Source organism: Sprattus sprattus (genome assembly GCF_963457725.1).
Source record: "Sprattus sprattus genome assembly, chromosome: 5".
NCBI classification, from domain to species: domain Eukaryota; kingdom Metazoa; phylum Chordata; class Actinopteri; order Clupeiformes; family Clupeidae; genus Sprattus; species Sprattus sprattus.
The window spans coordinates 33,694,366-33,708,176 of NC_137924.1; the positions used below are offsets into that span (position 1 = coordinate 33,694,366).

General features: G+C 39.4%; 3 protein-coding genes across 3 annotated transcripts in view; all 3 read right to left on the bottom strand.

The window, feature by feature from the left end:
• dip2a (disco-interacting protein 2 homolog A) overlaps positions 1–2,258 on the bottom strand; it is a gene marked incomplete at both ends in the record, with an annotated part of 99,360 nt that extends 97,102 nt beyond the window's left edge. The window contains one exon of the mRNA XM_080839781.1: positions 2,135–2,258. Coding sequence (XP_080695907.1) covers positions 2,135–2,258 — 124 coding nt within the window. The remainder of the gene's footprint in view (positions 1–2,134) is intronic.
• A 1,447-nt stretch (positions 2,259–3,705) lies between these two features.
• On the bottom strand, positions 3,706–8,160 carry LOC308365890 (CASP8 and FADD-like apoptosis regulator; the record flags this gene model as incomplete). Its single annotated transcript, XM_080839508.1, has 9 exons — positions 3,706–3,832; positions 3,967–4,483; positions 4,642–4,720; positions 6,808–6,854; positions 7,075–7,141; positions 7,251–7,306; positions 7,436–7,571; positions 7,660–7,765; positions 7,877–8,160. 9 exons carry the CDS (start codon positions 8,158–8,160, stop codon positions 3,706–3,708), a joined length of 1,419 nt encoding a protein of 472 aa, XP_080695634.1.
• A 1,188-nt stretch (positions 8,161–9,348) lies between these two features.
• ndufb3 (NADH:ubiquinone oxidoreductase subunit B3) lies at positions 9,349–12,707 on the bottom strand. The gene is made up of 3 exons (XM_080839399.1): positions 12,629–12,707; positions 11,708–11,837; positions 9,349–9,683 (listed from the first exon to the last, which is right to left on the bottom strand). The coding sequence occupies exons 2-3, from the start codon at positions 11,833–11,835 to the stop codon at positions 9,533–9,535; spliced, it is 279 nt and encodes a 92-aa protein (XP_080695525.1). The 5' UTR covers positions 11,836–11,837; positions 12,629–12,707; the 3' UTR covers positions 9,349–9,532.
• Positions 12,708–13,811: the final 1,104 nt, after the last annotated feature.

Genomic DNA, 13,811 nt, shown 5'->3' on the forward strand with positions numbered 1-13,811 from the left:
TGCCTTCTGCCCTTAAACACAGACTAGGATATCTCAAACAGATAACCTCCCTGTCACTAGGGCCCTGTCATGAGCTTCTATTTCCGTTCCTCTCTCCGAAGCATCCTTCTCTCCCTCAAGCCTGAGAAGAAAATAGGTCTACTGAAACACATCCGCACCCAGTCCCCAATCTAATCAAATCCAATATAGGTCATTAGTGTGCAAAGCCTGGCCTCATGCACTGATCCATGGTACCATTGAGCCACTCTGTTGCAGCCAAATTTGAATCAAATATGGCCAACATGAAAGCAAGACAGCAGGTAGCTGAGGGATTATTTTCGAGTGGTCTTGATTTGTGCCATCTTCTATAATGATAATAATAATAACAAACACACAGCAGGTACAAGGTTGATAACCAACTGAAACTTTTTATCTAACTTCCCCTATGGAATCATGCTTGCCTGTAAATCTCTGTAAAAACAGATTACTAACTCAGATATATGATTGACTCAAAAACAGTCCAAGAATGCGGACAGTTCTTCACTGCTTATAAAACCCCATCTTGCACCCTGGCTGCTATAGGGCCTGTAAAGCCTCTGATGTGTCTCCAAAAATAATCTCTGCTAAGACTTTCTTCATTCCAAAATAAAAACATGTGCAGGACAGACCATTTGGCAAAGGGCTGGGCTAACATTTTACAGTGGAGTAGCCAAAGACATTATTTAAAATATGACCTAGTACATGCATACTCTATTTGATACAGTTGCATGGAAAACAGTTGAGTGTTCTTTCACACAGGCAAAACATGGATGGGTCATAGCACATGAGTCATGACCTCCCACACTGCAAGTAATGAGGAGATATGCCTCAGTTAAAATGAGCCGGTCCAATGCCTCTTCCCTTCACTCAGTTAAATATCTGAAATCTGGCTCCCATGTCACCTTAAATGCCTTAACCATAATATTCCCAAAAGACTGAGTTTAGTGAGGAAACGTAAGTGCTGCTGTTTTTGTAAGAATATCCCGAGAGAAAGTCAAAAATAATGTGTTTTCATGAGTAAGTTCAAACAGTGATACACACAGTACGTGATATAATGCACTGTATACGTTGAGTGGTGTAGTGGTCCTTGGAGAAGTGGGTATACTCTTATTTATTTTTAAGCAGCCCATACAGCACAGGATAAACACCCTGTTTTGAGAAGTGGGTATACTCAATGCTGACTGAAAAATAAATGGGTATACTCCGTATACCTGCGTATACCCTGGACTACACCACTGACTGTATATTACAGTTGGGGGAAACAGACAAAATTAAGAAATTGTGTATTGAGTGTTCAGAACAGAATACATGTAAGGAAAGTGTGAGATTTCACATTTAAAAAATTGACCACCACGCACGGCGTTTCCCTGAGAACTGACATCCAAGACATTCACAGCCAAACAAAACTCAGAAAAAACGTCCTACGCTTTCTGAACAGTCCTAGAAAATTTTAATTTATGTTCTCGGTGTATCTTTTCCCTGTTCCACTACTTAATTTGGCTGCTCTCGTCAACAAATCGACCGACCCATATCCAGAGAAGCACATGTTCGTGTGCAAGTTACTTAAAGTGGTCCTCGAAAAAGTTCTCGAAATGAACACAACCAATACAGTTTATTTTTCTTACTTAACAGACTGCGTCGTTCATGTAAAGAAACCACACCAGTTCAATCTGGCCTTCTGACAACCCACCCATAAGAAAAGGGTTTGCTGCATTCTAGCAATTGGTGTCATTATTTAATTAGGAGGCTGGAATGTCGCCTTACTTTTTTGATTTGAGGTGTTATCTGTTGTGATTTAATAAGGAGAAGCATACTTCACAGAACATTATGGCCAACATATTGGACAGACAACACCATTAGTTTTACAGTCAATTAAAGAACATGGGATACCAAACATTAGTGTACAACCTTATCATCTCAAGACTTAATCAGTACTAACGTCAGGTTGATCGAAAGCAGGAAAGACAACCGAAACACAAATCACCCAAGTAACACCGGGAGCAAAACGAACAGACTATGGTGTCTCATTGAACCATCCGATCCTAATGTACACCTTCCGCGTACTGTCCGCCTTGTTCAGTTCATGTAACATTAGCAATAAAACCTGGTTGAATACCTTCGGATAGCTCGAGCTCCAGCTCCGCGAGTTTCTCTCGAACCTCTGCTGGGAGAGTCATTGCAATTGCCGGAGTTGGCTCCATCATCATCATTAGTAATCCAGAGGAGTTTCGTTCAGCCATGATGTTCCGGTTCACTCTGTCTACTGTAATTCACTGGTTTGTGAATAACCCTCCTGAAATTGTTCAACGAGCGAGTAGTGGTGGGTGGTGGTGGTGGATCCCTATTGCATGCAGATGTGAGATGATTCCACGGAGCGGTTGCATAGGCTACTGTTCGCTAGCACAGCTAGCAACGTTTCCCTCTGAACATAAATACAGGAACAAAGACACTTATCCAAATTCGTTTGCCACTGAAGTTCAGATCTTGTTCGTGTCCTCTTGCCACAATCCATACACGACACACGGATATAAGTCATTCAACTCCAATCTTCAGTGCGCCGCCATTGCAGCAGTGGCAACAGCAGCCCTGATACTGCGCGTGCACTGTGCCTGCGCGTTATCGCCCACAAACTCACCTAGATACTGGTGGTATGAAATTATAATTTCTTCTTCAGCACAATCATTATTCCTCTCACGCTATGTTCTTATTTGTGTGAATACGACACCATGACCTACTTGCAATGCACTAACGAATAATTTGTGCCCCTGCCATTACTTTCTAGATTGGCCATAGAAACTTTTGGATTGTCAGGCAGGTGGTGCAGTCGGGTTTACCCGAATAGGCTATGAGATGTGGCCTACATTTCTGAAATAATTGTAAAGTATGTCAAATGTGAATCATGACCACAATTACTACATTAACTATAGTTCTTTAATCAACTATCATAATTTAAGGTTAGGTAGGCTAGACGCCTAAAATAGCCTAACCAAAAGCTGGTGCATCAGCATTCCATAGGCTACCTAAATATTATTAAGCATGCTCTTGTCTTCATTTGATTCCTAACATATTTCACTGTGAACGAAGACAATGCAGAGGTCAGTTAATTATGCACTAGGCTATTCTACTTTGGCAGGGAGGTTACGTTTAAATTAATGGGACCACGTCGCCATCGCGTGGAAGATTTTGAACAATACAGCATCATGCGGTGGTGCATCGCTTAATAAAAAAACACATACTGCACCAGCCACCTTGACAACATAGAAAAAAAAAACATTCTAGTTAGGCTACTTGCAAGTCTCTGTATTAACTAAACCACTAAGGTGATGAAAGCAAATCTTCGCCAGTTATCATCCAGCGTCACATAGCTTACAAAGTAAAAATGGCATTAGAATCAAGTGACACTAACACAGTTGGTGAAGGTTTCAATTTCATTCATTAATTTATTCAGAAATCCAACAGATGTGCAAAAATGAACCGAATATATGACATGGCACAATTTACGTGCGTATGAATTAAGTAAATGTAGTCTATTCTACAGCACAAAATGTTGTTGCTGCTTTTAAATGATTGTGCAAAGTAAACAAAAGTTAATACCAACTTATGTTATTGGCCTTCAAACTGGTTAATCTTTTGAATGTTGCAGCTATAAATGTGTTTACAGCCAAGAATCCACGCAATATGCAATTATTACAGGAATAGCAATTTCCGGAGTGTGTGTCTAAGATCAATCCCGAAAGTTCCTGCTGGATTTCTTTCATTGTGTTCAAAAATCTTGTGATTCACCTCCATATGAACATCCAAGAGATTCCTCTTTCTGCAATATAAACAAACAGTTTTTCTTAACTATTTCTGCACAATAAAGATTTAACATTGATAAAGCATTGACTATGATGATGGATGATGATGGATACTAACAATGATGTTGAAGACAAACCAAAACAAGCCTACCTCCTTTGCCCATTCAAAAGTGAGGATTGCAGAGCTTGCAGATACACAGACTGGTGGTTTTGCTCCGTCAGCGCTGTCTCTCGTGTCCAACAGTTGCTCCAGAAGACATCTGCGGATGTAGGGATGGATGTCTCTCCGTAGGCCAAGGCTGGCGCGTCTGTTTCAAGGTACTCATCCCAGTAACTGTAGTAGCCAGAGTATTCAGACGACCTCTGAGGCTCAAAGACACTGTAGCTCTGGACGAAGAAGAGCTTGGGTTTACCCGCCAGCCCTGGACAGGCATTGGAATTAAATAGGTGCCTGACTGCATCCAGGTTCAGCCCTGGGCCCCGTGGCTCTGTGCCCAGCAGGTGACTTTCCGAGCCCCGACTGATGATACAGCAGGCAAATGCATCTGCACTGTGATGGCGACTGAGCTGAGCAACCTCCCGCAGGGTGGACAGGCAGTCTGTCCCACTCAGCAGCTTCCGCAAGATCACGTCGAAATGAAGACATTTGAATGTCTGTTCAAGCCGGTCTGTGTGAATAACAATAACAAACACTCCAATCAACCTTAAAAGAACCACCACAGGCTTTTGGAGACAGATCTAGAATCAAAGGAACCCTTATCGGGTTGAGACAGACCACAAGTGAGGTCTATCTGCCATGACAATGAGACGCTTTGTAAACTCTCACCTCCATCATTTCCCACACAGTCAATGATCACACACACTCCTCGAGGCTGAGCCTGCATTCTATACACATCCACTGAATTCTGCGGGGGAAAAAAAAAACATTATCTCCCTCTGGAACGAAATAGTGTTTTCTGATTGGCTAATGGAGTGTACATTAAATTCGTATAACCGGACACCTTGGACGTAGTCCCAGTAGAAAAGTTAATATCCGTTCCATATAAATGCTCTTGAATGGTTACCATTGACAACCAACGGAACGGTTTTTTTCCTTCAAAAAACGCACTACTTTGTAACTGGAGCACTAGGCTTCAAATTAAGAATTCATCAGGTTATTATGCATATTAAGTTTCCTAAAGATAAAGGAAATTCTAAATAATAATAATAATAAAAACATTTTTGGATGTTGTAAACGGGAGATAAGCGGGATAACGGCCTTCGAGCTGTCCAGTTCTACAAAGATAATGGACTGCGCGTCGTGGAGTTCTTTGCCCCGCAGCGTCCATTACCTTTGTAGAACTGTACAGCTCGTCGGCCGTTATCCCTTACTTATTACATCCCCCTATGGTCCACTAGAATAAGAGTTGAGAAATACAGTGGGGAAAATAAGTATTTGAACCCCTGCCAATTTTGCAAGGTTTGCCCACTTGCAAAGAAATGTGTGAACTATAATTGTAATGGTAGGTCCAGTGTTTCCCCTAGGTTTACAGCTTTGGGGGGGGGGAGGGGGGCAGGAGCGCGATGCGCCGCAGCGGCGGCGGAATGCACCACGGTGGCGGACACAAACACTTAAATGAATTGGGGGGGCGGGGCACCACCCTAATATCATTATAGGGGAAACACTATTTTAACAGTGAGAGACAGAATATCAACAAAAACATCCAGAAAACTACATTTTATAACAGTTATGAATTGATTTGCATTTGTTGCGGCATATAAGTATTTGAACCCCTAAGCAAAACATGACTTAGTACTTGGTGGAGAAACCCTTGTTGGCAAGCACAGACGTCAGTCTGTTCTTTTAGTTGGTCACCAGGTTTACACACATCTCAGGAGGGATTTTGGTCCACTCCTCTTTGCAGATCCTCTCCAAATCTTTAAGGTTGCGTTTTCAATATGAGGGAATGAGGTTCAGGCCCAATATTCCACGGTACATGGCCCATCCATAGTCAACTCGATGCGGTGGAGTCGTCCTGTACCCTTGGCAAAGAAACAGCCCCAAAGCATAATGTTTCCACCTCCATGCTTGACGGTGGGGATGGTGTTCTTGGGGTCATATTCAGCATTCTTCCCCCTCCAAACGCGGCAAGTCGAAGAGTCAAAGAGCTTGATTTTGGTCTCATCTGACCACATCCTGTCTCCCATTCCTCCTTAGAATCATTCAAATTTTCATTTGCAAACTTAAGACCCTGTACATGTGCTTCCTTTAGCAACGGGACCTTGCGAGCGCTGCAGGACTTCAAACCATTGTGTAGTTCTGGGGTTATCCTGCATGTTTCGGAAGATCACCGATACTGAACGAGCTGAGATCTTGCATGGAGCCCTAGGCTGAGGGCGATTGACAGTTGTTTGGTGTTGCTTTCATTTGCTAATAATTGCACCAACAGTTGTCTGCTTCTCACACAGCTGCTTGCCGATGGTTTTGTAGCCCATTCCAGCCTTGTGCAGGTCCTCAATCTTATCTCTGACGTCCTTTGAAAACTCTTTGGTCTTGCCCATGGTAGTGAGGTTGAAGGTGTGTAGTATGATCCTTTGGACAGGTTTCTTTTATACACGTCACTAGTTAAGTTTAGTTGTACCTTGTTAGGCCTAATGAGGACTAATCTGTGTGCCTCGTGGGCACATAACTGGTCTGTGGGAGCCAGAATTCTTGCTGTTTGGTAGGGGTTCAAATTCTTATTTGCCGCAACAAATCCAAATAAATTCATAACTGTTATAAAATGCAGTCTGGATGTTGATATTGTGTTTCTCAATTCTTTGCAAGTGGCCAAACTTGCAAAATCGGCAGGGGGTCAAATACTTATTTCCCTCACTGTATAGGCTTAGTCTCTGGAGACAAAACAATTGTTGACAAATTTTGTGGAATACTTATTATCAAATGAAGAAATGTAGTAAAATCACATGTCTGCCAAAATTTGGGAAAAGAAATCAGTGAAAATTGCTGTCTCACCTGATAGTATATTCTTTCAGTTTTGGTAACAGCCATTTTGTTTTCTTCTGAAAAAAGAGACAGAACTCAGACAGAAACCAAAACTCACTAACTTTAAGGACATATCAGCCAAGAAATTGCTAATATACAAAATGAACAATCAGAAGCAACAAGATAAGACACACATTTCAAATATCACAGCATGTTCTGTAATGAAAGACATCATAAAGTCAGTTCTTGAATTAATTCCCTTATTACAAAAACAATCAATAATGTAATATTTCTTACTGTGAAGTCTGGGTAGTTCCGCCCTTTCATTGCAAACCACAGGGGTAATATTAGACTCTGGTTTTGACTAGGGGAGAATAATTTTACCTGTGACTACAAAGCACTTAAACATGTTTCTCAGTGCTAAAAGACAAGGTGACACAGAACATCTGGGAAATGTTTACAGAGCTACTAACCTTTTTCAGAAGCTGAACACCACTTGTGTGAACAGACGTTCCTTGAGTTTCTGCCACTGTAACAGAAACAGTTATCTCCATTATTTTCACTGAAATGCAAAATGACTCATGGCACAGTCATAAGACTGAATAATCATATGCACAGCACATTTTATTGGTAAAAAGACACGTTTCAAGATTCTCACCTTTCTTCTTGTACTGGTTGATTTTTTTAACCAGATCTATGCGGTGAATGCCCCTGAGACACTGCTCCATTAAGTCCATACTCTCACTGGACAATTCACCTTTTTTCTCAAGTTCAGTAACTATATCCAAGAAACTCTGTGATGGTGACAAAGAACAGTCATTTTATTGACTCCTCTGATTTATTTAGTTTATGAAAGCAAAATAATCCGAATCTTTCACATACCTGCATGCCATCTAATCGTTCTCTTGACATGGCGCTATAGAGTAAAAATACTATGGAGCGCAAATCCTCTGTTCCAATATTGTCACTTATATCAGCCATAAGCGCTCTGAAACAAGTGAAATCAAACACATATATATTTTTAAACAAGTGATAAAGTACTGTCGTTTATTAAAAGGCAATACAAATTTCTCATACAAACATATGAGAGTAATGTTACCTGTAGTTTGAGACGAACTGTACAGTTTTCAGTATTTCTTCCACTTCTTTCCTGCTGGATCGTAAAATCTTCTTCAATATGTCGTACCGTCTCATCCTGAACATGAGTTCCATCAAAAACATATCCATGTCCTCTACGTTCGTCACACAACTTAGTACGTCTCTGATATCTGCCGTGCCGAAATTAACGTCTTCTACTCCAGATAAGTATAGTAGAGTCTTGCGCTCCGTAATACTAAGACTTTCAGCAATTTGATTAATAATTTGCGACAATTTTGCAGTCATTTTAGCTGTTGTGTTATTCGGTGAAGTCTTGAAATGAAAATGAAATTTTGTTGTCTGTATTTGAACACCAACACACTGATCAAGCACCTGTTAAATGAATGGTCATTACGGTAAATCCATGACGTATTTCACTTCCTCTGAGGAATCCCCAGCAGGGGAAGTGAGTTCTCATGAAAAGAAACTCATGATGCTAGAACAAAAGTTCCATTACACACGTTTCAATAAGAAACCACTTAGATCCTTTGAGGGTAGGCTATTTCTGTCTTGTTCGCAGAAACATCCGAATAGACTGGCAGTAGCCTACGAAATACTGTTTCGAGATAACTTCAGTAAAACAAAAGTATAACAAAAGTAAATGTTTGTATTTTTTAAAGCAGTGAATGAAAACAGCAACATGAAGCTGTTTTAAAATGGTCAAAACACTATGTAGAAACATAGACATAGACACTGAAATCCTAAAATAGTGTTGTATTTCTGAATAATGTCTAATAGCTGCAAGGCTTCTCCAGTAAACATTATGGATTTTTTGCTGTTTGCTTTTGCCGATGCCCGATACAGTTGGACCATGATTAAAAGACAGTGATGTTATTGTATTTAGCCTAAAAAGTTGTGGAAAGATCCCTTGTTTTAAATAGGTAGTTCAGGTGCAGACACAAGAAGCAGCCTGAACAACTCCCTCTGCCGACCAAAGAGTCAAATTTAATACCCGAGTTTGATAACTGGGTTGCTTATAGTTCTTATAGTCTGAGTTTTGGGTAATGGAATACATGGAATTTCACTGACACTATTCATTTGCACGTCAGTCCTTAAAGGTGCAGTTTTCATACTTCACAAAGGTGCATAGCTTTTTACGGTTCTCCCTGACTATTCTGAGGTCAATGAGCCTTTTCTGGCATACTACATCCACAACATCCATATTGTAGCTGAACAATTTGGCCCTGCTTTCACCCAAAACGTGGAGGTGCTAGAAGGTGAAGTGAAAGTTAAATCAAAACGTATTGGTTGGAGAAAAAATAAATAAATAAAACATACAGCGAGGACAACTTTCATTCCAGTAAGTAAGGCATCAAACATACTTAGTGAAGCTCTTCTCACTAAAAAGGTCTAGAATGCTAAAGCAATTGTAGCCAATACTGAAATTAAATCTTCAGTGAAAAATTAAGGTAGGACTGATAACTGCAACAAATGCAAAGGTTTATATTATTTTATTAATGTATGCCCTTACACATGACCATACAATCTAATTACAACATCTAAGAAATCTTCATGGTAAAGACAAGCACACATCCTTGTTAACACCATTCTGATCACATTTAGTGAAGGATGCTTCGAAAGTCCAGCTTTTACTTCCAAAGATGAAGCACTTCACTGCTCAGTGCTCTGACTTCTTGGGTGGGAAAAAAGCATACTCCACTGCCAGGACCACAGCAAAAGCAAGGAATCCTTTCTTGAATCCGCGGAGGAGGACGTCTTTAAAGGTGACTGGAACGCCAAATGACCCTGTATATCTCCAGGCTTCATTCCTGCAACACAAATTATAGCATTTTAAAAATGTAGTTTCACTCAATTTAAACAGCCCACTTATTATCCACAACATAATTCATTACACACTTAAAACTTTGAAATGTTAGGTACAACTTATGGGTATGGTTTAGTTTAACACTAGATAAAGAACAAGACAAAAACTGTCCTTTTTTTTTAGACTATACAAAACATGACTGCAAACATGTGACTGTTACAAGATCTGAAACAATACAAATATCTAACTGTTCCAATCCACATTTTTAACACAGAATCGTTTTATTTCTATATGGGCCATTCTACCGAATTCGTGTAATATGCAGTCCCTCAACAATAAAAACTATTTACAAAACAATTAGGTATTTAGGCATAGATATTTAATTAGAAAATGTTATGGTCTATATAAACCCAATGCATTACATGAGATAGTGATAAGCTAAATATATACAAAATCATCATTTATAGGGTACTTTCTATTGGGAAGTAGCTGTCCCCAACCCTGACATCTAAATTTCAATGCCTTTAAATAACACTTTTCAATTTTTTTAGATTTTTTTCAATGATTTCATTTCAAAGATCTTTATGATTGGGTTGAAACAGAACTTGGAATATTTAGATTTATTGTGGGTTTAATTTTTAAATCAATTTTCTATACTCAAAAAATCATGTCCCTAGTTTTCATGTCACTACCGAAACACAAGAGTTTTAGTCCATTGGCTGAGCCTGTGTTTTAGCCACGACTCTGCATTTTTGACCATGCAGTGACACTGCATCTCTGACCCTCATGGTTGAATGGTAAGTAGCTAAATCCCATAGTTTTTATATAAATGTGTTCCAAAGTCTGAAAATCGACGTGTAACCTTAAGAATTGTCACTACCGAAACGCATGTTTTCTTCAATTAAGTAAACCTTTTGGGGTTTCATGGAAAATCTTATGTTTGTATGTGTGTTCACCTCTTCAAAGATGTGTTTGCATGCCGTGTGCTTGTTAGAATTCTTTATTTATGCTTAAAGTTAGCTAGAATTGTCACTACCGAAACAGTCACTACCGAAACATATGGTAGTGACCTGATGATTTCAGTAGTGACAAAATGAAATGGTAAGTAGTTCAATCCCATAATTTTTAAATAAATGTGTTGTGTGGACTAAAGGGCGGCCCAGAGCACCTTTTGGAAGATTTTGGGAGAGAAATGAACATCCATCCAACAGTGCAGTCACTAGATGTCACTACCGAAACAGTGCAGCACTACCGAAACACAGGATGTTTTGTAAAAAAATTAAGTATATTGAGTAATCAACTAAATTGTTATGATACTGATTGGATTAATGTATGTTCAATTTCATCAATGAACAACTCTGGAATCAATATGATCAGTATTTTGCATTGTACAAAGAAATATTGCACTTAGATTTTGATGAATTGTATAAATTGAACTTGAAAATTTGGTAAAAAAATCATTTTTATGGATTTCATTGTAAAAACCTTCAAGAAATATTTGTAAAAATACTCTTCAGAGAAGGGAAGGAAACACAATCTGAACAGGTCAATAATAATACTTTTTTACTATAGTAAATGTGATGTTTCGGTAGTGACAATTTTTGGAAGAGGACAAACAATCCAACACATTCTGAAAATACAATATAAAAATTGACTGTTCTTTTACTAGATAAGTGTACTTTAGATATGGTACAATATACATACGGACAAAGTTTTGGGAATAAAACATAAAAAAAATCAAAATATTTCCGACCTGACTTTGCACCAATTCGGTAGAATGGCCCATATAATCTATTGTTGTTTGAGAACAGGATCAGTCGAGGTGCATAGCTAGTTCAGATATATGCTCATTTCTGGATTTATTCACTGACTGGCCAATGATTGTAGGCTATCTACAATGGACAAAATAAACAGAGCCATGTTAAGTGAGTTAAATGAGGAAGAAAGGTGTCCACCGCTATCGAAATCAGTAAAGTATGATATTCAATTTTAGGGAATGATGGTAACGTTCAGTTAAGTACTGCATACCGCATCCATGGGTCCCGCAATCCCCTTTTAGCAAGCCTCTGCTGTGTCATTTCAAGAGGCGTTCCCTCCCATTTCCAGATCTTGTAGTCTGGCAGTACTGCTTTACTCGGGCCGTGATCCCCACCCATACCTGTCAAAAAAGTTTGATGTACACACGTTAGAATGCAGGGGTAGCCGAACAATTATTTTGATTCACAAGGATTGTCTTTCGGGGGAAATGATACACATTTAAGCCGTAAAAAAAGTTCAGCCTTAACAATCTATCATCGGTTGGTCCTATGCAGGCGTTGTAACGTTAATTCATCTGGACAAGAATTGCATGATGTTAATACCTTCAAGTAAAGGCAGAAAGAGCTTCACTGCTTGCGTCGGGTATTGTCGAGAATGTTTTTTCAAGAAGGACTAAATCCTAAATATCCTTTCAGGCAAACTGACGTTAAATCAAACGAAATACAACGTAATGTTATCCTAGAAAATTATTTTAACAGCGTGTTAGAAAACATGATTAGGGAATTGTGCTTCCAGGGCACTGTATGGCACAACTCAAACGTCAGCTAACTTGACGTTAACCAGTTATCCTATACTATAGGCCAAGCTATCCCATGATATTAAAATGTATTTAGTTGAGACTTGTAAGAAAAACATATCAGACTGGCAAATAATAGCGAAGTGAAACGAGTAATTAATGTTTACATAACATATTCTGTAACATTGCATAGCCGTCTCATTAACAGTTTGTGAAGCTAGCAAGCAATCCCAAAGCTAAGTAGTTAGCGTTCTGACCTTACTATACCTAGAAAACGTTAAGCCGAAGAAAGAGTTGACCATTCATTCTTATCTGCAAATCATAAATACAGTGCTTTCTAATATAACCACTGCTCTGAGAAGAAATCTGATTGAACACAGGGAAATATATCAAACCTTCTCTTGTTGAGCTGGGTCACCTTAGAAATCCAAACACGACGAAGTAGACTACTACACTGGTTGCGATACGTATTGGTGTAACTTCCCCTTCACTATCGCCCCCTAGTGCTTTGGAGCGGAAACGTTGGCCTCAAAAGCAAAGCAAAAAAGGGGTCAACTAGGCAACTTCATTTTTGCCATTAATCAATATGCTGAATGAACGCCACCTTGTTTTCTCATGCTCGGTGGGGTATGATTATGTAGAACCGTCATACAATCATTATAAGGGTTCTTATGGTAATGAGTTAGTGGGCAGGAGCCTGTTCATGAATGCATTTCTACAACATTTATGTTGACAAGAATGGCCGTCTCAGCTGCACTTCCATAAACCAAAAGTTTTTTTTTTGCAGTGGCTGAACGCATCCCTGGTCTATAAAACTTTATAAATCTCCATGGTTGCACACCTTTTCCCACAGTTTCGTCGTCCAACCCGGAAACTGTATCGAAACTGTGCACAGCGTTATCTGACTGAACGTGCCCTTGATGTAGGCTACTGATTTGTTCAGGTGCGTCTCATAAAACCCTAATGAGCCCAGCATTATCTGGGAAGTTTCGCAAAGCAGTGTGATACTTGAAGAGCTCGGTTTAAAAAGGCCTAAAAGCTTCAGTTTTGCTGTTGGAACAGACAATGCACGGAGGTATCCCTTCTGCCAAAGGATTGTCTTAAAAAACAGTTGAAAGTCAGCCTAGCACTGCCTACCCTGCTGATACAATATTAACCTATTGCAGAATAAACACTTGCAGATGCATGTAAATCTGCTCAATTCTGCTTACTTCTTGCATGTCATTTAAAGGAGTTAACTTGCTACAATGAAATGTTATAAACTGAAAACATGATTTCTCAGTTTCTGTTCTGACATCAGCCACTAAAGACAGGTGTAAAGGGAAGGTGGAGGTGTGGAGAGCAAAGTCCACATTTGGTAATTTATTTTTGATTGGCCAGTCTGAGGTCTTACCTTGTAAGGTGTGACACCATTGTGTAGTTCCTGTGAAAGAAAGCCTATTTGGAGTAGAACATTTCTAATTGTTTATGGACGAGGAATTTTTTCATAATCTTTGAATACAGACAACAATGGGTGCTGTGGAAAGGTTAGTGTGTGGACTTCACATACTCTCAGGTAAGAGGTTTTACTTCTTTTGT

What these genes read in the sequence shown, in the direction of transcription:
- ndufb3 (XM_080839399.1), bottom strand. Translation starts at nt 11,835, where the DNA reads ATGGGTGGGGATCACGGCCCGAGTAAAGCAGTACTGCCAGACTACAAG. An exon ending in TTGCGGGACCCATGGATGCG is followed by an intron (nt 9,684 to 11,707) that starts GTATGCAGTACT and finishes TTTGTGTTGCAG; the next exon opens with GAATGAAGCCTGGAGATATA.